This window comes from Oncorhynchus keta, chromosome 1 (assembly GCF_023373465.1).
Source record: "Oncorhynchus keta strain PuntledgeMale-10-30-2019 chromosome 1, Oket_V2, whole genome shotgun sequence".
NCBI classification, from domain to species: domain Eukaryota; kingdom Metazoa; phylum Chordata; class Actinopteri; order Salmoniformes; family Salmonidae; genus Oncorhynchus; species Oncorhynchus keta.
In genome coordinates this window covers 64,622,538-64,647,648 of record NC_068421.1, presented here as the reverse complement: position 1 = coordinate 64,647,648, position 25,111 = coordinate 64,622,538, and the positions used below count along the sequence as shown (strand labels likewise).

Genomic DNA, 25,111 nt, shown 5'->3' with positions numbered 1-25,111 from the left:
GTGGACTACAGGAAAAGGAGGACCTAGCACGCCCCACCACGCCTATCATCAATAGGGCTGCAGTTGAGCAGGTTGAGAGCTTCAAGTTCCTTGGCGTCCACATCACCAACAAACTAACATGGTCCAAGCACACCAAGACAGTCATGAAGAGGGCACGACAAAACCTATTCCCCCTCAGAGAAGATTTGGCATGCGTCCTCAGATCCTCAAAAGGGTTTACAGCTACACCATCGAGAGCATCCTGACTGGTTGCATCACTGCCTGGTTTGGCAACTGCTCGGCCTCCGGCCACAAGGCACTACAGAGGGTTGTGCGTACATCATCGGGGCCAAGCTTCCTGCCATCCAGGACCTCTCTACTAGGCGGTGTCAGAGGAAGGCCCTAAAAATTGTCAAAGACTCCAGCCACCCTAGTCATAGACTGTACTCTCTGCTACCGCACAGTAGGTGGTACCGGAGCGCCAAGTCTCGGTCCAAGAGGCTTCTAAACAGCTTCTACACCCAAGCCATAAGACTCCTGAACATCTAATCAAATGGCTACCCAGACTATTTGCATTGCCTCCCCCCCCTCTACGCTGCCGCTCTTCTCTGTTATTATCTATGCATAGTCACTTTAATCACTCTACCTACATGTACATATTACCTAAATTACCTCGACACTGGTGCCCCCGCACATTGACTCTGTACCGGTACCCCCTTGTATATAGCCTCGCTATTGTTATTTTACGGCTGCTCTTTAATTATTTGTTACGTTGATCTCTTACTTTAAAAAAATATTTTCTTAAAACCGCATTTTTGGTTAAGGGATTGTAAATAAGTATTTCACTGTAAGGTTGTATTCGGCGCATGTGACAAATAAAATTAGATTTGATAACAATACAGCTACATACCTAACAGTGGCAGTCAGTGCCGTTTAAAAGGGAGGACATTTTTTTAATGAGCATGACCTTATTTCTATTACAGCATATTGGATGACTGTCATTCATATTCCATTCACCCAGTTCAATGTACATCAACTGGTTTAGGCTACGACCTACGACCTACGATGATACTCACATTTTCCATATACCCATCATGAGATTGCAACAACCTATGAAAGAAAGTTTACAACGTAGGTGCGCACAGGTCGAGAGAACGATATGGCAGTCAGTGACACATTCAATACCGCCTTGCACACTCTTGCCTTCATCTAGCTGATCTAGGGTGTAATCATTAGTCCAACAGTTGCAAACGAGCATTTCTATTTGACAAATTCAGGTATACTTATCCCTGTTTTGTTCCATTTGCTTCTGTTTAAGAAACGTTTTTTGACAGAATCGGCAGAATGAATACACCCCTGATCACACGCAAACAGTTTACTTTCATAGCCACATATCAACAGCGTGTTGTATTCCTTCTCGCATCTAAGCCCTCTCTTCTCCTCTCACCTTTCCCTTCACTTGTGGACTTCAATGCACAACACATCAGCTGTCTGTGACCAGGCAAAAAACATTTCCAAGCCAAACCTTCATATCATAACCACTACTCACACTCGACATCGTTGTTACCATATTAGTTAAAGTAACGTCATAGTCAACATAGCTAATAGAAGTAATGTGTTAGTAAACCTCCTACAACCATGCAGTGCAGTGTACAGCCAGTAAGATATTTATCTGTTACACCGGCGGGCCCCGGTGGCAATACATTAGTAAAACCAAAAGCTTGCCTTTACTTGGAAGAGTTCCCGTGTTGGATAGTCACAGCCAGCTAGCTAACATAGCATCTCTCTGTTGAAGCTGGGTGCTTCAGTAGGCTAAACTAGTTAACTGCATTTGCTAGCTAAGTAAGTGAAAGTGAAAGTGAAAAAATAATTATGAAATATAGCTGTCTCTCTCTCTCTCTCTCTCTCTCTCTCTCTCTCTCTCTCTCTCCTCTCCCTCTTGCTCCTCCATTTTTTAAGAAATTAATTTGTTCAAAGCTGAGACAAAAACTCACCACATTTTATGCACTGCAGTTCTAGCTAGCTGTGGCTTATACTTTCAGTACTAGATTCATCCTCTGATCCTTTGATTGGGTGGACAACATGTCAGTTCATGCTGCAAGAGCTCTGATAGGTTGGAGGATGTCCTCTGGAAGTTGTCATAATTACTATGGTAAGGGGTTAGAACCATGAGCCTCCTAAGTTTTGTATTGAAGTCAATGTACCCAAAGGAGGATGGAAGCTAACTGTCCTTCGGCTACACCATGGTGCTACTCTACAGAGTGATGTTGAAGCTAATGTAGATCTTCATTGCAAAACAGTGTGTTTGAATCAATTATTTGGGGACGTGAATATATTTTGTATAGCTTTATCTAAAAAGGATAACTTTTTAAATGTTTCATTATTTTTATTTTTATGGCATTTTCTGGGGAGGATGGTCTTCCCCTTTCTCCTCTGAGGAGCCTCTACTGATACATACAGGATATATTGAAGCCTCCTGGTAATAATTCTACTCTATAATATATTGTTGTATGGTTTTATTAATGAGGTGGAAATGTGTCACATTAATGACTTGTTTTGTTTGATGCCGGTATACATTTTATGCATGAGAGAAGAAGCTCTGTGTTGTGTTCATCAGTGAAGGAAACGTGTGTCCCAGAATGATATAAATCCCATATTGATAACATTGATTTGCAAGGGGGGACTTACTGGAGTTGTGGTATAAAATGATCACAATTAATGAGGGTATTAAAGTATCAGAGCCTGATTCTCAGCCTTTGTATTAATGGTCCTTGGGAGGGTTTCTGGACTGATCATTGACAACACTGCACCAATGTTAATTAGATGAGGTTTCGAGAGCCAGGCTGGGCTGCTGCAGCCATAGTGAACTGAGAAGACACAAATTGACTTCCCCTTCCCAAAGGTGAGGGTCTGAAATGCTGATGAAAGGGCCTGTGGAAAATAATCTAAATCATTTATTCATATCCAAGCAGAAGTGCTGACACTCGGGTTCACTGTTGGAGAAAGTTTTGGACTTCTGAGAGAGGGGGAGGGTAAGAGGGGGAGTGGGAGATTATTTGTGTATATTTAGCCATAGTAGGTCCATTTTCATATTTGATTATTTGATTAAGTATGTATTTCTTGTCTTATCCTTCCTCCCCATCATAAGCAGAAAATGCAACTCAGTTTCATGGGGTTTCATTAGTCTAGGCAAGCGCTGCAGGACGTGGAAAATGAAACCCCATTTTTTTGAGTGGCCTACATTTAATTTTAGAGCTATAATTGTAAGTGACAGCTATATTTTTATTGAATAGTTTAGGGATCTTTGTCTTAATGTTTACCTTTGTGCTAAAACTACAGGCAACCTCAGGTAAAATTACTTTGAGATGATATGGCAATTCTGGTGGGATTACTCTCACAGATTGAAAATGACAAAAGCAATCAGTTCTTTTTAAAGTTACTCTCCAGTGTTTCCAGATTTCTATGAAATATGACCTATAATTATTTACTATATGAGTGAAATACATGTAGTTTTCCTTCCATAAAATTGTAATTAAGTATGTTCAAAAAGCAGTTTTCTGTGTTGGAATGTTGTGGGCGTACACCTACAACAGAATGGTCAAAGGTCAAATAGGGGGTGCTTATATTTGACATTTTTGAAAAAACTGTTTGTGGGTTCTTTTTGTGTTTTTTCTACAAATTATGCTTTGGCCACAAATACGAGTATAGAATAAGTCAACAACATTGTTTATGTATGTGTTAACAGAATATGAGCTTTTAAATGTGAGATTTTCACTGGATAGTTACTTTAACGCTCTCTAAAGCCTGGGGTAGCTGTCAGGATGGATTAAATGAATGCAAAGATATTGCCTAGTTCTGATTCATTCAGAGTATCCAGTCCCAGTGCAATACCATACTGTAGGTTTACTAGTTGTAGGTGGATAAACGGTCACCAGAGACTAGAAACATGTTCAAATCTATTAGCTGTATAATTCAGATGTGTTCAACTTAATGTACGATCTGTTTATTTAAGGACTGTGTGCATGCTTATGTTAACAATTAGATAACGGTGTCATTTGTGAAAAATCAAACAGGACTGTTTGTAGGCTGTTCCCTTTGAGGAAGGAAAGAATCGATGAAAATGTACTACTAACACTGTTAACCTCTTAACAGGCAACTGCAGTGGAATTCACTATAAGAATTCTATCATTTCCATCTGTTTTTCTATTTCATCTATTGGACCTATCAAACTGGTCCTGGTATGACTGAATGATGTTAGTGATTAATTCATGTATGATATAGGGTTGACAGGACCCTTACTATGCATCTCATCTCATGATGACCAATCTTTGAGGTCTTTGCACCAATGACCATTAGCACACTGACATAAAAGGGTTATGTCATTGTATAGTGCTGTCCATTGAGAAGCCCACTGGTGTTTCCAGTGCAGTGGATTTCACAGATGGACTCAATACCTCCCCAGAACCTCATTCATCACCATTACACCCCTCTCTGACAGCAGTCTACCCCACGAAGGTTGCCCACAACACTGCACAGTCGGCAGGAGACAGACAGTCAACACGCAGGTGGCTGTTAGAGCAGAAATAAAACCAAATAACCGCTTGTTAATAAGTGATGACATGCAGATATCGAATCAGCAATCTTTACAAATCTCAGATAGTTACCCAGATCTGAGCAAACCATATTTTATGCCACTTAGTGAATACATTTCCCATGTAGTATAGACACAAACAGCCCCTGGGCCTTGAAAACATGGAGGTGTCTGATTGCCTTCATTTGCATTTGGTTCTTCATTTGCAACTGTCTCAGTGAGATTGGCCAGGCCCTGCCTGCTTCGTTAAAGACGTGTCCAGGTCTGTTCTTTGATGTTGAGAGCAGAGGCCTGATGCTGTACGCTAGCGGAGTGCCTTGCCAATGTTAACTAGCTTTCCTAGTCCCCACAAAGAGGGTCTCTCCAGTCGTGCTGCACTCGCTGTCAGACTGCCTAATTGAATCAGACACTTCTGAAGCAGCGTTGAAACAGACCCTCTCCGATCGTAGTGCATGCTGGGGTTCCACCTGGGAATGTCTGCCTTGTGATGGTGGGGGGTTTGGCTTCGGAGACAAGGCCATAGAGTGCATCTTATTACAAAGGGTTCACACAGCAGTTATGTCACTTGTTTGATAGCTTAATTGTCATGTAATATCCCTATGCAGCAACCACACTCACAGAGCACATCACTGAACATTAAACCAGAACATAGACTTTGTTTATATTCATATTTATTTTCATCCTAATGGCATTCTGTGTATTTGTCATGCTCATAATTGATTATGGATAATGAGTGACACTCTGAAGGTCAGTAAACTAGCTCATCATTCTCACGGGATTATGAAAATCATCCTCTGGCTGTATCTAACAGAGAGACAGCTGTGCGAGTTGACAGTGTACCGTATAGTAGGTATTCACTGGGTTGGACAGACAGAGAGGAGAGACAGATAAGAGTTTGTGTTAAATTAAGCTACTGTATATAGATTTTGTGAAGCAATTGTAATGTGTGACATACAGTCTGTAGTATGATGTATGACAATGATGATTATACATTTTGGTGTGTAGAATAACATTTGTAATGAATAAAAACATGTTTTTTGCATCATGTGCATGTCAACTCAGCCTGAAGCATTCCAACATCGATCTGAGTGTGTATCCATCTAGTAACTCCATGTCTCTGTCCCCACTCAGGTGCTATTTCCCATATAGGCCATATACTGTGGCCTACTGGCTGGCTGGCGATGGTATAGAAAGATTCCAATCATTGTCCTTCAATGTATGGAGGGTGATCTAATGAAGAGTCATAGGAGATTTAAAACCCACTTCTACAGACTGCCTTTTTCATAGTCCTAGTCCAAATCTAAAATGCATTTAGCACTTAGCCCACTATTACTACTTTACCTGCCTTGATTCTAAATGTATGTTGTTTTTATTGTATATAATGCTATTTTTTCCCCCTCAGTAGAGCTTTGAGATAACCTTGTAATGAAAATGTATTATTATTATTATTATTTGCCCTTGGATTACAGGGATTCTTGTCACAATGTCTCCATAGTAACCAAGGAAAGAAGGATGTAATATCTGCATGCAACACTAAAATACTTGACAATATCTCTACAAGAGGCTGAGTTTTATAATGTGTTCAGACATTTGACTCTACATACATTTATTTAAGAGAGTGTGCAAATGAGTCCAGTCTTTCAATGGACATGTTTTGACAGTAGGTATTTTTATCATAAAACAGAAATGTATAGTTAGTGGTTGAAACATACTATAGAGGCTGTGGGTTGGATTATAGTCTCTCTGGTGTATGAAGGTGTATAATTGCCTTTGATTATGTTGTGCAGTGCATGTGATGACAACACAACAATACACACCCGTGGCAAGCATTCTCCTTCATTTGGGAATGACTGTATTTACACCATAGCCAAAGTAAATGTTGCCTGTCTGAAGGTGAAAGGGTATTCATGCAGCCATTTAAATGCCTAATATTTAGAAGCCAATAATAGCCTAAGATACTGTATAATCTAGCTTACTATTACTGGACTTGATCCATATAGCCTGAAACATTCAACCATCCATCTGTAATCCATTTAGTAACTCTATGCCTCTGTCCCAATTCCAGTGCTTTATCCTATATATATGTGGCTTACAGGCTGACTGGCCATTGTATGGAACAATTCCAATCATTGACCTTCAATGTATGGAGGGAGATCTAATGAAAAGTCATAGGCGATTTAGTCATCTCTCAAGAGCTGGGTTATGGAAATCACCCATATTAGGATGACCATCGGTGCTATGATCATCTGACTGTTGCACCGCCTGGAGTTTGATAAACGGCATTGGCACTTGGACTGGAATCGGTGCTATGGTCAGATGACATGAAAATAGAGCGCTTCGGCCACACACACCAGTTGTGGGAATGGCATTGAAAAACAGAAGCACATGCGGAAAAGTTACCTCATACTGATGGTAAAATATGGGGGAGGATCTTTGATGTTATGGGGCTATTTTGCTTCTATAGGTCTTGGGGCCCTTGTTAAAGGTCCAATGCAGCTGTTTTCATCTCAATACAAAATCATTTCTGGATATCAATTAAGTACCTGTGCTTATTTTCAATTAAAATGGTCAAAAATAAATTAAAATAGCTTCTTAGCAAAATGCAATTTCTCCATCAAGAATTTTGACGTCACCAGGCAGTCTAAATCCCCACCCAGCCAAACAAACGGAAGGTTCAGGTGATCTTTTCAAACAGATCTTACACTAAAATGACATTATCAGAATTTGCACAATTTCATAGTATTATTAAAAACTCATTGAATAGAAATATACACTGATTGTACAAGACATTAAGAAGACCTTCCTAATATTGAGTTGCAACCCCCCTTTTTGCCATCAGAACAGCCTCAATGAACTCTACAAGGTGTCGAAAGCTGGCCAATGTGGACTCCAATGCTTCCCACAGTTGTGTCAATTTGCCTGGTTGACCTTTGGGTGGTGGACCCTTCTTGATACACACAGAAAATTGTTGAGCGTGAACAACCCAGCAGCGTTGCAGTTCTTGAGACAAACCGCTGGCACCTACTACCATACCCTGTTCAAAAGCACTTAAATATTTTGTCTTGCCCATTCACCCTCTGAATGGTACACACACACAATCCATGTCTCAATTGTCTCAAGGCTTTGAAAATCATTCTTTAACCTGTCTCCTACCATTCTTCTACACTGATTGAAGAGGATTTTTACAAGTGACATCAATAAAGGACCATAGCTTTCACCTGGACTCACCTTGTCAGTCTATGTCACATGTGTCAAACTCGTTCCACACGGGGCTGAGTGTCTGCCGGTTTTCACTCCTCCCTTGTCTTTGATTGATGAATTAAAAATGAAAACCCCAAAACCAGCAGACAGTAGTTTCTCCACAGAATGAGTTTGACTCCCCTGGTCTATGTTATGGAAAGAGGTGTTCATAATGTTTTGTACACTCAGCCTATATAAAATACAAGAACATTGCGTGTTTGACTACACTGTCCCTTTCAGGTCAACGGCATCATGAACTACAAAGTACCAGCTAATTTTATCCCAAAACCTGGATGCCTCTGCCAGGAGACTGACACTTGGCCACAAGTGGATCTTCCATCAAGACAAAAACCCCAAGCACTAATCAAAATCGATGAGTATTGCTAGAGTATCGAAAACAGGGGTGTCAATCATTTTGACCCCTATCTTTCTGATTTTTTTCCAAAATTACTTTCTCTGAGCAATTGTATTAGAATAAAATAATATAATTTCACAAATTTGTTTTGCATAGAAAATAGCTCTTTATTGTATAGTATTTTTTGCTCATCTTAACCAAGGGTGCCAATAAATCCTAACAAAGCCGTTGTTTTGTGTGTTTTTCTTGAGTTCTGAGCTCAGTGCAATGTAAACTATGCCCTCTTAAAACATTTAAGTTTTTTCTCAGTGGTCCCTAAACCAAAAAATATTAAGACTAAAGCAGCTAAGTATAACAACAGGTTACAAGCCCTCCTCAATCCAGTTGTCTTTACAGATGCAATAGCTTTCTAAAGAAGCCCAATGTGTTCTGTGCTCTCACCATTCCTCTGTGTGTCTGCTATAGAGAGCGCTGAGATAGCTTGCCCAAATTTCTGTCTGGAAGAGGAATGATGAAAGCAACATGCAATAGTAGGCTGAAAAAATACTGTATTAAACCTCAATATTGGACTTTTATTTAATTGAAAGTGGGCTACACTGTTGGTTAACACAGACATGGAAGGGTTATACACACAGCATTGGGCAGGCTCTTGAGTAATTCTAGAGTGGCGGTGGAGCAGTGGTCAGACAGGAGTGTAGTTTCTAGTTTTATAAACGGTGTATTCTGGTCTTATCTTATCTCAGTTGTTTCCCTGCCGCGCACTTTATTCACGCGCTCGCATGCACACAGACCACTCCTTTTGCGTCCCCGTTCGTTCCATCTTCATCTAGTCCTCATTTCCTCCCTCCACCTCCCTTCTTCTGCCTCCTCCTCTCTCGTGTCGATGCGAGAGGAGGAAACGCTCATTTGATTTCATTCGTGAGAAGTCTTCGAGTTCCCCCACGGAGAAGGACATCGAATTATTCGTGGAGGGCAGAGGACCAAATCGGTACCTGCCTCGAAATTCGATGACGGAATCACCCAATGAGCGTCATCTATCAAACCCGGCATAATCGCGTGTTTTTTTTGCAGTGTTTGTGCACCTCGGTAAACGGGATTGTATGCATAAAGAAGATAAGCATTATGACTTTGAACCCTTTGATAAAAGTATGGGGAGCAATGGCTGGGTGTTCATCTATCGGTTTACAGTGATATAAAGCGCATCTTGATCAATATCCTATTATCACCTGAAATCTGCTATTAGAATAGGAATACTATTTTATGATGTGCTTACAGTCTAACGTGTTTATGGTCAGCATGTGGATGCTCATTTGTTTTGTCTTGAAAGAGACCCATTTATTCCTTGTCACTGAAAGGAAAACCTCACCATGGGTTGGTGCTCCTTGAATAGTCTACTCACCTCTGCACATACCTGTCACAGAAGGCTACTGCCCGGTTTGGGAATTACAATTGGATTTATATCAATTCTATAGAACAACTCAATGGACAATTACTCACATCTACAACGTAAGTGTGCATTTTATTGTTGATACTGTAAAGCCATGTCATCAATAAGAAACTGCATCTGATGTAGTAAGCAAATGATATAATAACAAAATATTGCACCTCACTCAATTGATCACTGTTACCAATTGCAAGATTCTTATGTTTTATGAAGATTATGTTCACATTTCACATATAGGCTAGCAGTGAGTTCTGTATAAAGACTTGGTTATATTGATATTATAATTGCATACACTACCGTTCAAATGTTTGGGGTCACTTAGAAATGTCCTTGTTTTTGAAAGTAAAACACATTTTCTGTCCATTAAAATAACATCAAATTGATCACAAATACAGTGTAGACATTGTTAATGTCGTAAATGACTAATGTAGCAGGAAATGGCTGATTTTTTATGGAATATCTACATAGGCGTACAGAGGCCCATTATCAGCAACCATCACTCCTGTGTTCCAACGGCACATTGTGTTAGCTAATTCAAGTTTATAATTTTAAAAAGATAATTGATGATTCGAAAACCATTTTGCAATTATGTTAGCAAAGCTGTCATCTGTTGTGCTAATTAAAGAAGCAATAAAACTGTCCTTCTTTAGACTAGTTGAGTATCTGGAACATCAGCATTTGTGGGTTTGATTACAGGCTCAAAATAGCCAGAAACAAATAACTTTCTTCTGAAACTCGTCAGTCTATTATTTTTCTAAGAAATGAAGGCTACTCCATGTGAGAAATTGCCAAAAACTGAAAATCTCGTACATTGCTGTGTACTACTCCCTTCGCAGAACAGAGCAAACTGAGTGGGAGGCCCCAGTGCACAACTGAGCAAGAGGACAAGTACATTAGAGTATCTGAGAAACAGATGCCTCACAAGTCCTCAACTGGCAGCTTGATTAAATAGTACCCGTAAAACACCAGTTAACATCAACAGTGAAGAGGCGACTCCAGGATGCTGGCCTTCTAGGCAGAGCTCCTCTGTCCAGTGTCTGTGTTCTTTTGCCCATCTTAATCTTTTATTTTTATTGGCCAGTCTGAGATATGGCCTTTTTTTTGCAAATCTGCCTAGAAGGCCAGCATCTCGGAGTTGCCTCTTTACTGTTGACGTTGAGACTGGTGTTTTACAACATGAACCATGACTACACTGTATTTCTTATCAATTTGATGTTGTTTTAATGGACAAAAAATATATTTTCTTTAAAAAACAAGGACATTTTTAAGTGACCCCAAACGTTTGAAAGGTAGTGTATATCCATTATTAGTCTTTCACTAACCTACAGTATAGGCTACATCAGGCTTGATGTTTATATTGAACCATGAGCCACTCTATGTTTGTTCCCCAGGTGCCTAGGCTACTTGTCCCTGATATTCATGATTGACATGATTGCACTTCTATGGTATCATAGCTATTCAAGGTGAACCCGGATCATCTTAGACAATTGAATGAGGATATGGGTCTATTAGTAGTCCCATAGTACAATCCACTTTCAATCCAAATCAACTGTTTCTTAAATTGATCAATTAATGAGAAGGCTATGAATTTCCTGGTGTTCATATGAGTGGCATAAGCAGGTCACTCCAACTGATACTGCAGTGCCTTGATACAGGTCGACTTGTGTATAAATCCTGTTGCAACCTATAGGAATTGATCTGGTTAGATATCCAGTCAATGATACAGTTTCATAGTGACGTAACATAATGGCACTGGAGGGGATGGCTGCCGTTTTACGGGCTCCTAACTAACTGTGCTATTTTTTAGTTTCTTTGCATTGTTTGTAACTTATTTTGTACACAATGGTACTGCTACTGTCTTTTATGACCAAAAAAAGCTTCTGGACATCAGAACAGCGATTTCTCACCTCGAACTGGGTCCAAACTGAGTACTTTAATGAGTCAGACGCAAAGGATATACTGCTTCCCCGAGACTAGGCCCAAATCCCTGTCATTCGTGTGAAGAAAAGACTGAGAGAATTCATCGGAGAGTGGGTAAACCACCTTTACCATCAGTTATTTTGGCCAATGAGCACTGGAAAATAAACTGTATGATCTACGATTGAGACTATCCTACCAACCGGACATTAAAAACTGTAATATCTTATGCTACACCGAGTCGTGGCTGAACGACGACACGGATAATATAGAGCTGGCTGGGTTTTCCGTGCATTGGCAGGAAAGAGCAGCTACTTTTGGTAAGATGCGGGGTAGGGGTGTGTTTCTATTTGTCAGTAACAGCTGGTGCGCAATGTCTAATATTATAGAAGTCTCAAGGTGTTGCTCGCCTGAGGTAGAGTACCTCATGATATGCTGTAGACCACACTATCTACCAAGAGAGTTTTCATCTATAGTATTCATAGCCGTCTATTCACCACCACAAACTAATGCTGGCACTAAGACCGCGCTCAACGAGCTGCATAAGGCCAAAAGCAAACAAGAAAATGCTCATCCAGAAATGTTGCTCCTAGTGTCCAGGGATTTTAATGCAGTCAAACTAAAATCCATTTTACCTAATTTCTACCAGCATTGTGTATGTGCAACCAGAGGGGAAAAAAACTCTAGACCACTTTTACTCCACACACAGAGGCACATACAAAGCTCAACCTCCATTTGGCAAATCTGACCATAATTCTATCCTCCTGATTCCTACAAGCAAAAACTAAAGGAGGAAGTAAAAGGGACTCGTTCATTACGGAAGTGGTCAGATGGCGTGGATGCTACGCTACAGGACTGTTTTGCTAGCACACAACATCCGCACCGAGCTAAAGGCTAGAGCTGCCGCTTTCAAGGAGCGGGACACTAATCCAGACACTTATAAGACATCCCGCTATGCCCTCAGACAAACCATCAAACAAGCAAAGCATGAATACAGGACTGAGATTGAATCCTACTACACCAGCTCTGACGCTCGTCGGATGTGGCCGGGCTTGCAAACTATTACGGACTACAAAAGAAAACCCAGCTGTCGAACTGCCCAGTGACACGAGCCTATCAGATGAGCTAAATGCCTTTTATGAATGCTTCGAGTTAAGCAACCCTGAAGCATGCATGAGAGCACCAGTGTTTCATACGACGCTTTCCGTAGCCGATATGAGCAAGACCTTAAAAACAGGTCAACATTCACAAGACCCCGGGGCCAGACGGATTACCAAGATGTATACTCAGAGCATGCGCGGACCAACTGGCAAGTGTCTTCACTGATACTTTCAACCTCTCCCTGACCCAGTCTGTAATACCTACATGTTTCAAGCAGACCACCATATATTGCTTGAAATGTTGGTTAAGGGCTTGTAAGTAAGTATTTCATGAGCATGGCCTTATTTCCTGTTTTATTCGGTGCATGTGACAAATAACATTTGATTTGATTTGGAGTTGACAGCTTCCTTTTTGCATATAGTGCCTGGTGAAAGTCTGCACACCATTCACTTCATTTTCAAAGTAAAATACATTTATTGTTTATAATTTATAGAGCAAAGTTGGTAGAATCTTATTTAAAATTATTCACAGCTGTAATGTCTGCTAGGGCTGCAAGTAGCCTAGCGGTTCGAGCGGCGAGCCAGCCACCAGAGGGTTGCCAGTTTGAATCCTGGGTCCGACGGGAAATATCTGGCGGGAATTGAGCTGGCAACTGGAGATTTTCTGGTATCAAATTCTAGATGCCATTAATTGCCGTTGTGCCCTTGAGCAAGGGACTTACCCCCACACAGCAATAGTTCCTGGGCGCCCAGTGTCGGAGCACCCTGTATGTGTGTCAGTGGCGGTCAGTGCCATTTTAGGGCAAGGGCGGAAGATTTCTCTTTCAAAAGCATGGCCTTATTTCTATTACAGCTTATTGGATGACAAATATTCATATTCCATTCACCCAGTTCAATGTAACAGCGATAGGTTTAGGCTACTACACGATACTCTAATTTTCCCTATACCCATCGTGAGGTTGCTACAACCTAGCCTATGATTTAAAGTTTTCAACGTAGGTGCACACAGGTCGAGAGAACGATTTGGACAGTCTGTGACATTCAATACTGCCTTGCAAACTCTTGTCTGCATCTAGCTGATATAGGGTGTAATCATTAGTCCAACAGTTGCAAACATGAGTTTCAATTGGACAGATTCAGGCATGTTTATTCCTGTTTTGTTCCGTTTGCTTCCATTTAAGAAATGTTTTTAAACAGAATCTGCTAAATGAATACACCCCTGATCATGCGTAAACACAGTTCACTTTCATAGCAGCCATGTTGTATTCCATCTCGCATCTATGCGCTCTCTTCGTCTAACCTCTTCCCTTCGCTTGTGGACTTCAATGCATCAACTGTATGTGACCAGGCGAAAAAAACTTTCCAAGCCAAACCACTACACACAGCCTACATCGTTGTCACCATATTAGCTAAAGTAACGTCATAGTCATCATAGCTAATATAACTAATGGGTTAGTAAACCGGCTACAATCATAAAGTTAGTGTGCAGTTAGTGTGCAGTCAGTAAGCAGTTACGCCGGCGGGCACCTGTGGCAATAATTTTGCAATAACAAAAGCAATAACAAAAGCTTACCTTGTTGTGTTTTTAAGTCATAGTCAAGTCTGTTTTAGAAGGATGTTTCAGTAGGCTAAACTAGCTAGCTGCATTTTCTAGCTAATTAAATTTAAAAAATGATATCTCTCTCTCTCTCGCTCTCGCTCTCTCTCTATTTTGTTCAAAACTGTTCAACTATGGTCTTTCTCTCTCTTTGAGTCAACTACTCACCACAGTGTATGCACCGCAGTGCTAGCTAGCTGACACTTATGCTTTCAGTATTAGATTCCTTTGATTGGTTGGACCACATCTCAGTTCATGCTGCAAGAGCTCTGATAGGCTGGAGGACATCCTCAGAAGTTGTCATAATTACTGTGCAAATCTATGGAAGGGGGTGAGAACCATGATCCTCCTAGGTTTTGTAGTGAAGTCAATGTACCCAGAGGAGGATGGAAACTAGCTGTCTTCTGGCTATACCATGGTTCTGCCCTACAGAATGCTGTTCAGGCTACTGTAGACGTTATTTGCAAAATAGTGTTTTTTAATTAGTTCTTTGGTGACATGATTATATGTAGTATAGTTTTATCTAAACAATTTAACTTTTTAAATGTTTTACAATTAACATTTTTACAAAATTCACTGTGGAGGATGGTCCTCCCCTTCCTCCTCTGAGGAGTCTCCACTGATGTGTGTCTTTCTTGGGGGATGGGTTAAAAGCAGAGTAGAATTTTGGCTGGACCTTTGTGTAATTGACCAATAAAGTGATGATAATCTAATCTTAATCAATGGTGCTCCCACATAGGATTAACTCTAGGGTATGAAGGCACATAATCAAGACTTCTTCGTTTACATTTTTATTGATTTGGAAATGTTTTATTTCAATTTGAAAATGTGGACTAGGTTGAGGAGATCAGTAGGAAAATAAAGTTTTATCCCTTTAATTTTAAGGCAGCAAAATGTAAAGAGTGTGTGTAAGGGTTGAGGTGTTTAATTTTTAATTTGGTTCATATCTTTTGCTTATGGATGAAAGCTGTCTTCCATTCTCATTAGTAAGCAGGTACTGTTTACATTTTGTGCCTTTGAAGGGGCTGATGAAAGCCCAACCTGCCAGTTCACGTCACTGGAAAAGTCACTGGAAAAGAGGCAGCAGCTAACTGCTACAAGCTGTACCGTCGAAGTTAGCTAGCCATTCAAAGTTGACAACAGGTCTTCCACATGAAAATATCTCTACCTTGAGTTTTTAGTGCATCTTTCTAATTAACTCATTGATGTCTACACATTTGCCTGTTTAGTGCTCTTAACACTACTGCAGAAATAAGCAGAAATAATCTAATTATCTTCCATTTGGGCCCTGTTCCCACTACGAGATATGAAGGAGAGGAGCATTGTGGCGAAAGATAATTCTACTTTTCAATTCACATTATGTCCTTGCCTTACCTTTCGTTGTGGCTGGCAATGCGACACTCTTGGTCAACCGTTCTTCTAAAACGTTGCCCTATTGAATAATGCAAACAAACCATATTACACTTAAGTGATAATGCCTTAGTAGCCGGTGTTTGGAGGATATAAATCAAATCAAATCAAATTGTATTTGTCACATACACATGGTTAGCAGATGTTAATGCGAGTGTAGCGAAATGCTTGTGCTTCTAGTTCCGACAATGCAGTAATAACCAACAAGTAATCTAGCTAACAATTCCAAAACTACTACCTTATAGACACAAGTGTAAGGGGATAAGAATATGTACATAAAGATATATGAGTGAGTGATGGTACAGAGCGGCATAGGCAAGATACAGTAGATGGTATTGAGTGCAGTATATACATATGAGATGAGTATGTAAACAAAGTGGCATAGTTAAAGTGGCTAGTGATACATGTATTACATAAAGATGCAGTAGATGATATAGAGTACAGTATATACATATACATATGAGATGAATAATGTAGGGTATGCAAACATTATATTAGGTAGCATTGTTTAAAGTGGCTAGTGATATATTTTACATAATTTCCCATCAATTCCCATTATTAAAGTGGCTGGAGTTGAGTCAGTGTGTTGGCAGCAGCCACTCAATGTTAGTGGTGGCTGTTTAACAGTCTGATGGCCTTGAGATAGAAGCTGTTTTTCAGTCTCTCGGTCCCAGCTTTGATGCACCTGTACTGACCTCGCCTTCTGGATGATAGCGGGGTGAACAGGCAGTGGCTCGGGTGGTTGTTGTCCTTGATGATCTTTATGGCCTTCCTGTGACATCGGGTGGTGTAGGTGTCCTGGAGGGCAGGTAGTTTGCCCCCGGTGATGCGTTGTGCAGACCTCACTACCCTCTGGAGAGCCTTACGGTTGTGGGCGGAGCAGTTGCCGTACCAGGCAGTGATACAGCCCGCCAGGATGCTCTCGATTGTGCATCTGTAGAAGTTTGTGAGTGCTTTTGGTGACAAGCCGAATTTCTTCAGCCTTCTGAGGTTGAAGAGGCGCTGTTGCGCCTTCTTCACGATGCTGTCTGTGTGGGTGGACCAATTCAGTTTGTCTGTGATGTGTACGCCGAGGAACTTAAAACTTACTACCCTCTCCACTACTGTCTCATCAATGTGGATAGGGGGGTGTTCCCTCTGCTGTTTCCTGAAGTCCACAATCATCTCCTTAGTTTTGTTGACGTTGAGTGTGAGGTTATTTTCCTGACACCACACTCCGAGGGCCCTCACCTCCTCCCTGTAGGCTCGTCTCGTCGTTGTTGGTAATCAAGCCTAACACTGTTGTGTCGTCCGCAAACTTGATGATTGAGTTGGAGGCGTGCGTGGCCACGCAGTCGTGGGTGAACAGGGAGTACAGGAGAGCACGGGTGTTGTTAGGCCCGAGATGAACCATGCCAATATATGATCTAAACACAGGCTTTCAGGGCATTATCACTTACAGTGGGGCAAAAAAGTATTTAGTCAGCCACCAATTGTGCAAGTTCTTCCACTTAAAAAGATGAGAGAGGCCTGTAATTTTCATCATAGGTACACTTCCTCTTAAAGAAGAAGTTACAGGTCTGTGAGAGCCAGAAATCTTGCTTGTTTGTAGGTGACCAAATACTTATTTTCCACCATAATTTGCTAATAAATTCATAAAAAATCCTACAATGTGATATTCTGAATTTTTTTTCTCATTTTGTCTGTCATAGTTGAAATGTACCTATGATGAAAATTACAGGCCTCTCATATTTTTAAATGGAGAACTTGCACAATTGGTGGCTTGACCAAATACTAATTTGCCACACTGTAAGTGTAATATGGTTTGGTTGCATTATTCTATAGGGCAACGTTTTAGAAGAAAAGTTTAACTTTGGTTTCACTTTTATACAACGAGTTACCAACATATTCAAATAACAATTGACATATTTTCATTAAAAACCTTATTTTGATTAATTTATTCATACTATTTCATCCTTCCACTAGATATAGTTGCTACCCAAGCCGACTGGTCGTTTGTTCTATTGGTCCGGTTGCCAGAGACGCGACCCAGTCATTCAGTCTTTTTGTTCTGTATCTATGGACGCGACCCAGTCGTTCGTTCTAAGCGTTACATTGCCATACTGGCTGGCAACGTTCTTATCCCCTGCTTGCTAGCTAGCCAACTACGGCTAACTTACAGTCACGTCAAACAGTGCACTCAGAATAACAACAGTAGCTGCATTTGCATTTGTTTAAGGTGTTTTCCAGTGACATTTATTTGGATACATCCATAACAATGAGCTAATGAGGCGCGATTTCGCCTGACATAGAAAATGTGCTCTCTCGTCAGGACACTGTTGTTCAGAGGAGCTAGCCAACAACACAGCTAACACAGTCACTTTAAACTGAAGCAGGAAAGACAGCAAACTTGCTGCACTTCCTTTCGTTTGACCTTTTTTCAATTTACATTTCTTTGTATCCATAAAAATGATGCCAGATAATTCATGATTTCGACTGGCTGAGAAATGCTGCCTACCTGTCTGTCTCGTCCCGACTAGTTCATTACTATTTGACAGATGGAGATGGACATAATTATTATAATAATTTTTTAATAACTACATTTCGTGGTATCCAATTGGTAGTTACAGTCTTGTCTCATCACTGCAATTCCCATACTGACTCGGGAGAGGCGAAGGTCGGGAGCCATGCGTTCTCCGTAACACGACCCAAACAAGCCGCACTGCTTCTTGACACATTGCCCGCTTAACCCGAAAGCCAGCCACACCAATTTGTCGGAGGAAACACCATACACCTGGCGACTGTGTCAGCATGCATGAGCCTGGCCCGCCACAGGAGTCGCTAGAGTGCAATATGACGAGGACATCCCTGCCGGCCAAACCCTTCCCTAACCCGGACAATGTTGGGCCAATTGTGCGCCGCCCCATGGGTCTCCCGGTCGCGGCCGGCTGCAACAGAGAATCTCTAGTGGCACAGCTAGCAACTGTGATGTAGTGCCTTAGACCACTGCACCACTCAGGAGGGGTAGAGATCGAATTTATATATTGAAACAATGTTGCAAATGTCAGAGAGACAGACAGCAGGGTTTATTCAAATCTCTGTTGAAAACGAAATGTTAGTCTTAAAGAAATGTGAGATAATGAATAGATGCTTTTTATAGCGGAGATCAAGTTTATAAAGTGCCTGGATGGGCTAATGAGACAGTGGATTGTGAAGTCAGATGGAACAGAGTAAATAGGAATTTTAACGTCATAGATTTAGCTGGTGGTAACTTGTGGAATAGACACCAGAATGTGGTTTTAACCAATGAGCATTCAGGATTAGAACCACCTGTTCTATAATCTTGAATAATACAACAATTCACAAGCATGTGCAGACAGTTAAAGGGTTAATTTACGCATCTGTATGCTACACTCATTACATCAAGTAACGTTAGCCTATCAAAAATGTATGATTAACTCTCTCATATGAAGATATAAGTACAGTAGGCCTACCTTACAACATTGTTTAATTTAGATCTATATCATGCAAATCATTGCATGTGCTATAAGCTAACTGTGGCTGAAAATGTGGGTATAGGTGAATTCACTGCGATGGGCTGTTTTATATGGAAGCCGATACACGCCACCATGATTTCTCAACGTGCACAATTAGTCTGTGTTTCAGTCTGATCAACTGTAGCCTACTGATAACAATCCCAACTGTAGGTAGCCCATGCTCTCCGATCCCATCTTGGCCTGGCCAGGGGAAACATAACATCATGTTTTTGTAGCCTAAGCTATGTATTTCTAGTCTAAAATAGGCCCATTTATTTGTGTTCGGAGAAATTGTGAATGTGATCAAACTTGGTTTATATTCAAACTTCGGGTGGCTAGGCTACCTAGGTCTTTTTAATAAAAAAGTATTGACTGGAATGAATCAATCAACACGAAAGTGATGACATACTGTTTGAGTATCTTTTTAATTACAGATGCAAAGGCCTACATAATGCAACCCTGCATACAGTGAGCTCAGCCCTGTCTCTTAGTTTGTGTAAAGGTTTTCAACCTCCTTAGGGCCAGGAGTTTTTCCAGGAGTTAATTTTGAATTTTTACTATTTGAATTGATTAGAAAAATAATCGGGTCCCATCATAGCCCATATACAACCATTTTTTAACAGCTGATTTATTACTGTCATACGCTACAACTAGGGTCCAGAGTGGGTTAGGGTCGCCTACTACCAGATCAGGAAAAACTCTGGGCCCCAGGAAAACAATTTCCCCCACACCACTATGGGACTTGTTGGGTCTCCTATGAAATCACACGTTACAAATTAAAAAACATTTTAGCATATACATCTTAGTGTGGCAAAAAAAACATTTTTTTTATTTTTTAGATGCATGTCAGCAATGCCACTACCCAACACAACACTAAACAATAAATTAATTTCACTATAACGGTGACAAACGGTGTCCACAATGTAAGGGTGTGAACTGGCGGCAGAGAAGTCAGACGCAGGAGAGAAATAACTGTGTTTCCAACAGCGCAGTTTATTTACAAAAAAAACACCGGAAAACATAATAATACAAATCAATGGGTAACATAACCCGACGCAGTACAGACGTACACATACACTTACAATAAACAATCACTGACAACGACATGAGGGGAAAATACACAGAGACGTTAAACAATAAACAATCACTGACACATGAGGGGAACCAGAGGGTTAAATACACACCAGTACAGACGTACACATACACTTACAATAAACAATCACTGACAACGACATGAGGGGAACCAGAGGGTTAAACAATAAACAATCACCAGTACAGAGGGGAAACAGAGGGTTAAATACACACCAGTACAGACTTACAATAAACAATCACTGACAACATGAGGGGAACAGAGGGTTAAATACACACCAGTACAGACGTACACATACACTTACAATAAACAATCACTGACAACGACATGAGGGGAACCAGGGGTTAAATACACACCAGTACAGACGTACACATACACTTACAATAAACAATCACTGACAACGACATGAGGGGGAACCAGAGGGTTAAATACACACCAGTACAGACGTTAAATAAACAATCACCAGTACAGAGGGTTAAATACACACCAGTACAGACATACACTTACAATAAACAATCACTGACAACGACATGAGGGGAACCAGAGGGTTAAATACACACCAGTACAGACGTACACATACACTTACAATAAACAATCACTGACAACGACATGAGGGGAACCAGAGGGTTAAATACACACCAGAGGGGAACCAGAGGGTTAAATACACACCAGTACAGACGTACACATACACTTACAATAAACAATCACTGACAACGACATGAGGGGAACCAGAGGGTTAAATACACCCAGTACAGACGTACACATACACTTACAATAAACAATCACTGACAACGACATGAGGGGAACCAGAGGGTTAACACCCAGTACAGACGTACACATACACCACCAGACAGACAGTTAAATACACACCAGTACAGACGTACACATACAATTACAATAAACAATCACTGACAACGACATGAGGGGGAAACAGAGGGTTAAATACACACCAGTACAGACGTACACATACACTTACAATAAACAATCACTGACAACGACATGAGGGGAAACAGAGGGTTAAATACACACCAGTACAGGGTACACATACACTTACAATAAACAATCACTGACAACGACATGAGGGGAACCAGAGGGTTAAATACACACCAGTACAGACGTACACATACACTTACAATAAACAATCACTGACAACGACATGAGGGGGAACCAGAGGGTTAAATACACACCAGTACAGACGTACACATACACTTACAATAAACAATCACTGACAACGACATGAGGGGAAACAGAGGGTTAAATACACACCAGTACAGACATACACTTACAATAAACAATCACTGACAACGACATGAGGGGGAACCAGAGGGTTAAATACACACCAGTACAGACGTACACATACACTTACAATAAACAATCACTGACAACGACATGAGGGGAAACAGAGGGTTAAATACACACCAGTACAGACGTACACATACACTTACAATAAACAATCACTGACAACGACATGAGGGGGAACCAGAGGGTTAAATACACAACATGTAATTGATGGGATTGGAACCAGGTGTGATGGAAGACAAGACAACACCAATGGAAAATGAAAAATGGATCAGCGATGGCTAGAAGGTCGGTGATGTCGACCGCCGAACACCGCCCGAACAAGGAGAGGGACCAACTTCGGCGGAAGTCGTGACACACAAACGGTTAGAGCCTACATAAAGCTGTCCCAACAGCAGAGTCCCAACTGTAGTCCCAACACCTTACCACTGCTACACCTTTTAAAAAAACATAGCTGATATGGCTGACTTGCTTAAACAAATGTGGTTTCTACTGACAATTGAGATGTACAAACTATGGCATAATGGGACTACGGGCAGATACACCAATTCAGAAGGAACAGGATAAATGAAGAGGGGATATAAGCAGACAATGAAAGATCTTACAATATTAAGTGATTACATTTCTCTAAAACAGGCTATAGGTTACATGTTCACCACCAAGTCAGAGCAGTAGGTGAAATTATGAGGTGAAAAGGGACCAAATAATTAGGGTGAGGCACATGGGCTACTAACAGCTTACTACACAACATACACTTAGTATTGCTCTCTTAGTTACAGTATCTCCCTGGCATATTACATAATTTATGCAACAGCATACAATACATTTTTGGACTCACCTTGTTGTGCTGTGCTCACTTGAACAGGAAGGTGGCGAGGGGGTCCTTTGTGAACAAATTTTGTCATCAAACTTTGTCATCAAAGTCTGGCATTCTCTGGATTTATGGTGCTTTCAAGACAATTGGGAACTCAGAAAAACCAAGGTTGAATCATGATGACGTCAGTGATCTTCAGGTCGGAGCTCTAGAAAGAAGCCCGATTTCTCAACATGCAATTCCGATTTGGATGATTGTTCAAAACATATTTTCCCAGTCGGTGCTAGTTTTTTTTCACAGTTTTCTTGGACTCACTTAAGTCTGATATTTCACATTTACAAGTTTCCAGTTGTTTTGAGCAGCTATCATGCTGGAAAAACTTGAACACTTGGAAAAACATTGAATTTGCGATTTCCAACGTGTGTGATATTTATGTCCAATGGCCGATTTGAACGGATACGTTTTCTCTATAATTTCTCTTTATTATTTCTCTTCATATGACAAGGATTGAAAAGGATTTGCCAGTAGATTGTCGACTTGATTCATGATGATGACTGCTAGCTTGCTAGCTAAGATTTTGAAAGTACGATGTTGACATAATCAGTCAAATTAAAGCTACTGTAGATATGTTTTTATTTATTTTATTTATTTAACCTTTATTTAACCAGGTAGGCCAGATGAGAACAAGTTCCCATTTACAACTGGCCAAGATAAAGTAAAGCAGTGCAACAAAAACAACAACACAGAGTTACACATAAACAAACGTACAGTCAATAACACAAAATAAAATAAAAATAGAAAAATCTATGTACAGTGTGTGGAAATGTAGAAGAGTAGGGAGGTAGGCAATAAATAGGGCCTAGAGGTGAAAATAATTACAATTTAGCATTAATACTGGAGTGATAGATGTGCAGATGATGATGTGCAAGTAGAGATACTGGGGTGCAAAATAGCAAGAGGGTAAGTAATAATATGGGGATGAGGTAGTTGGGTGTGCTATTTATAGATTGGCTGTGTACAGGTACAGTGATCGATCGGTAAGCTGTTCTGACAGCTGATGATTAATTTTAGAGAGGGAGATATAAGACTCCATCTTCAGAGATTTTTCCAATTCATTCCAGTCATTGGCAGCAGAGAACTGGAAGGAAAGGAAAGATATAACGTGATTTGACGTCATTTTATCTGTGGTCAATGACCTTGAACCTTCTTGGATGGGCACTTCTAATGTAACTTAATGGCAGCAAGGGGCTTGAATATTTTGCGCTCTACCCTTAGATTTTGCGGTGACGTAGTGTCCCCATGAGTGACAGAACACTGAGCCAATCATGCGCAACTAGAGAACATTACCAACCCCTACTGTCCGTATTTTCAGCTGGCTGCCCCACCCCCACAGAAAGCACTGAGTGAGGCTGAAACACCTGCATTTTGGAGCTGCCTTACTCAAGAATGCAGAAAAAAAGATGTTGCATGTATGCAGCTTTATTAACTCAGTGATTTTTTTTTTTTGCAAACTGGTATGTGACATGTATTAATGCCAAAATATGGCGGACCGCCACTGCCTATTTGTATAATCTACATTTGACATTTTTTGGGTGGTGGGATGGGATTCCATAGTTTTAAGTCACTCAGTGCAGCCGGCAGCTACTGCGAATGTGAAAGGATGTTAATTCAATTTCAAGGAAAAATTTGGAAAAGGTCTATACATTTCACCTGTTTCAAAAATATTGCTCTGCTATTACCAGATATGCTGTAGGAGTGTTAGTTCAGTGAGACAATTCTGTTTACACTACCCTAGTTCAAGGGGGGCAACTGTCGGGTGAGGTCATGTGCTACCTCCAGAGGTAGCGCTCCAGACGTAACAGCCAACGATATTTTTACGAAAAGTGTAGTAGTTGTGAAGAGGCTCTTCGTTAAGCCTCCATAACCCTATTTGTGTCTTCCATCAATTAACATAAATGCTTTTTATGTTTGTGTGTTAATGAATTATGAATTGTGAGTGTTTCTGTTAGTTTAACAACTGCTTATCAATTACTAGATGTTCAACATTTTACAAGTCTAAATGATGTTCTGAAGTTTAGAGGACTCTAAACTTTCCAGCCTTTAGGTGCAGAATAGTGACAAGTGATTTGAATATTGGATGACCCCAACTGGATCTGTAAACACAGTGGAAAAGGTGTTCTTTGTTGTGGCATCTGTCCATGGACATGGGCAGCTGCTGTCTGTGCTTCCTTACATATACTATTCATCATATTTCACTGATTAGTCCATCTGCCATGCTGAAAATGTCAGCCATCTCTTTTTGCAAATAAATATATTTCTACTAACAGTATTTCTCTCATATATTGGACTGTTTTATAGTCATTTCTTTCTACCAGTTTGTGTATTCATTGCTAGAGCAAGATACCAAGTTAGTAGACGAACTCTGCAGGGCAACAATATGCAGCTCTGAAGTCAAACTGAAGAAGACATCAACATCAGTACAGTTACAATATAGGCTTCAAATCAAATCAAAAATAAAATGTTATTAGTTACATGCGCCGAATACAACAGGTGTAGGTAGACCTTACAGTGAAATGCTTACTTACAAGCCCCTTACTAACAACGCAGTTTTAGAAAAAATACGGATAAGAATAAGAAATAAAAGTAACAAGTAATTAAAGCAGCAGTAAAATAACAATAATGAGACTATATACAGGGAGTACTGGTACAGAGTCAATGTGCGGGGGCACCGGTTAGTTGAGGTAATATGTACATGAAGGT

At 40.5% G+C, this 25,111-nt stretch overlaps 1 protein-coding gene across 10 annotated transcripts in view; it reads left to right on the top strand.

Moving 5' to 3' along the window:
• lrrc7 (leucine rich repeat containing 7) overlaps positions 1-25,111 on the top strand; it is a 170,348-nt gene that overhangs the window by 60,831 nt on the left and 84,406 nt on the right. For 9 of the 10 annotated variants that reach the window (XM_035781710.2, XM_035781699.2, XM_035781627.2 and 6 more), the window contains exon 1: positions 9,043-9,671. The exons of the other annotated variant lie outside the window; for it this stretch is intronic. In XM_035781710.2, coding sequence (XP_035637603.1) covers positions 9,647-9,671 — 25 coding nt within the window. In that variant the 5' untranslated portion in view covers positions 9,043-9,646. Of the gene's footprint in view, positions 1-9,042; positions 9,672-25,111 lie in introns of those variants that run through there. 10 annotated transcript variants of the gene reach the window in all.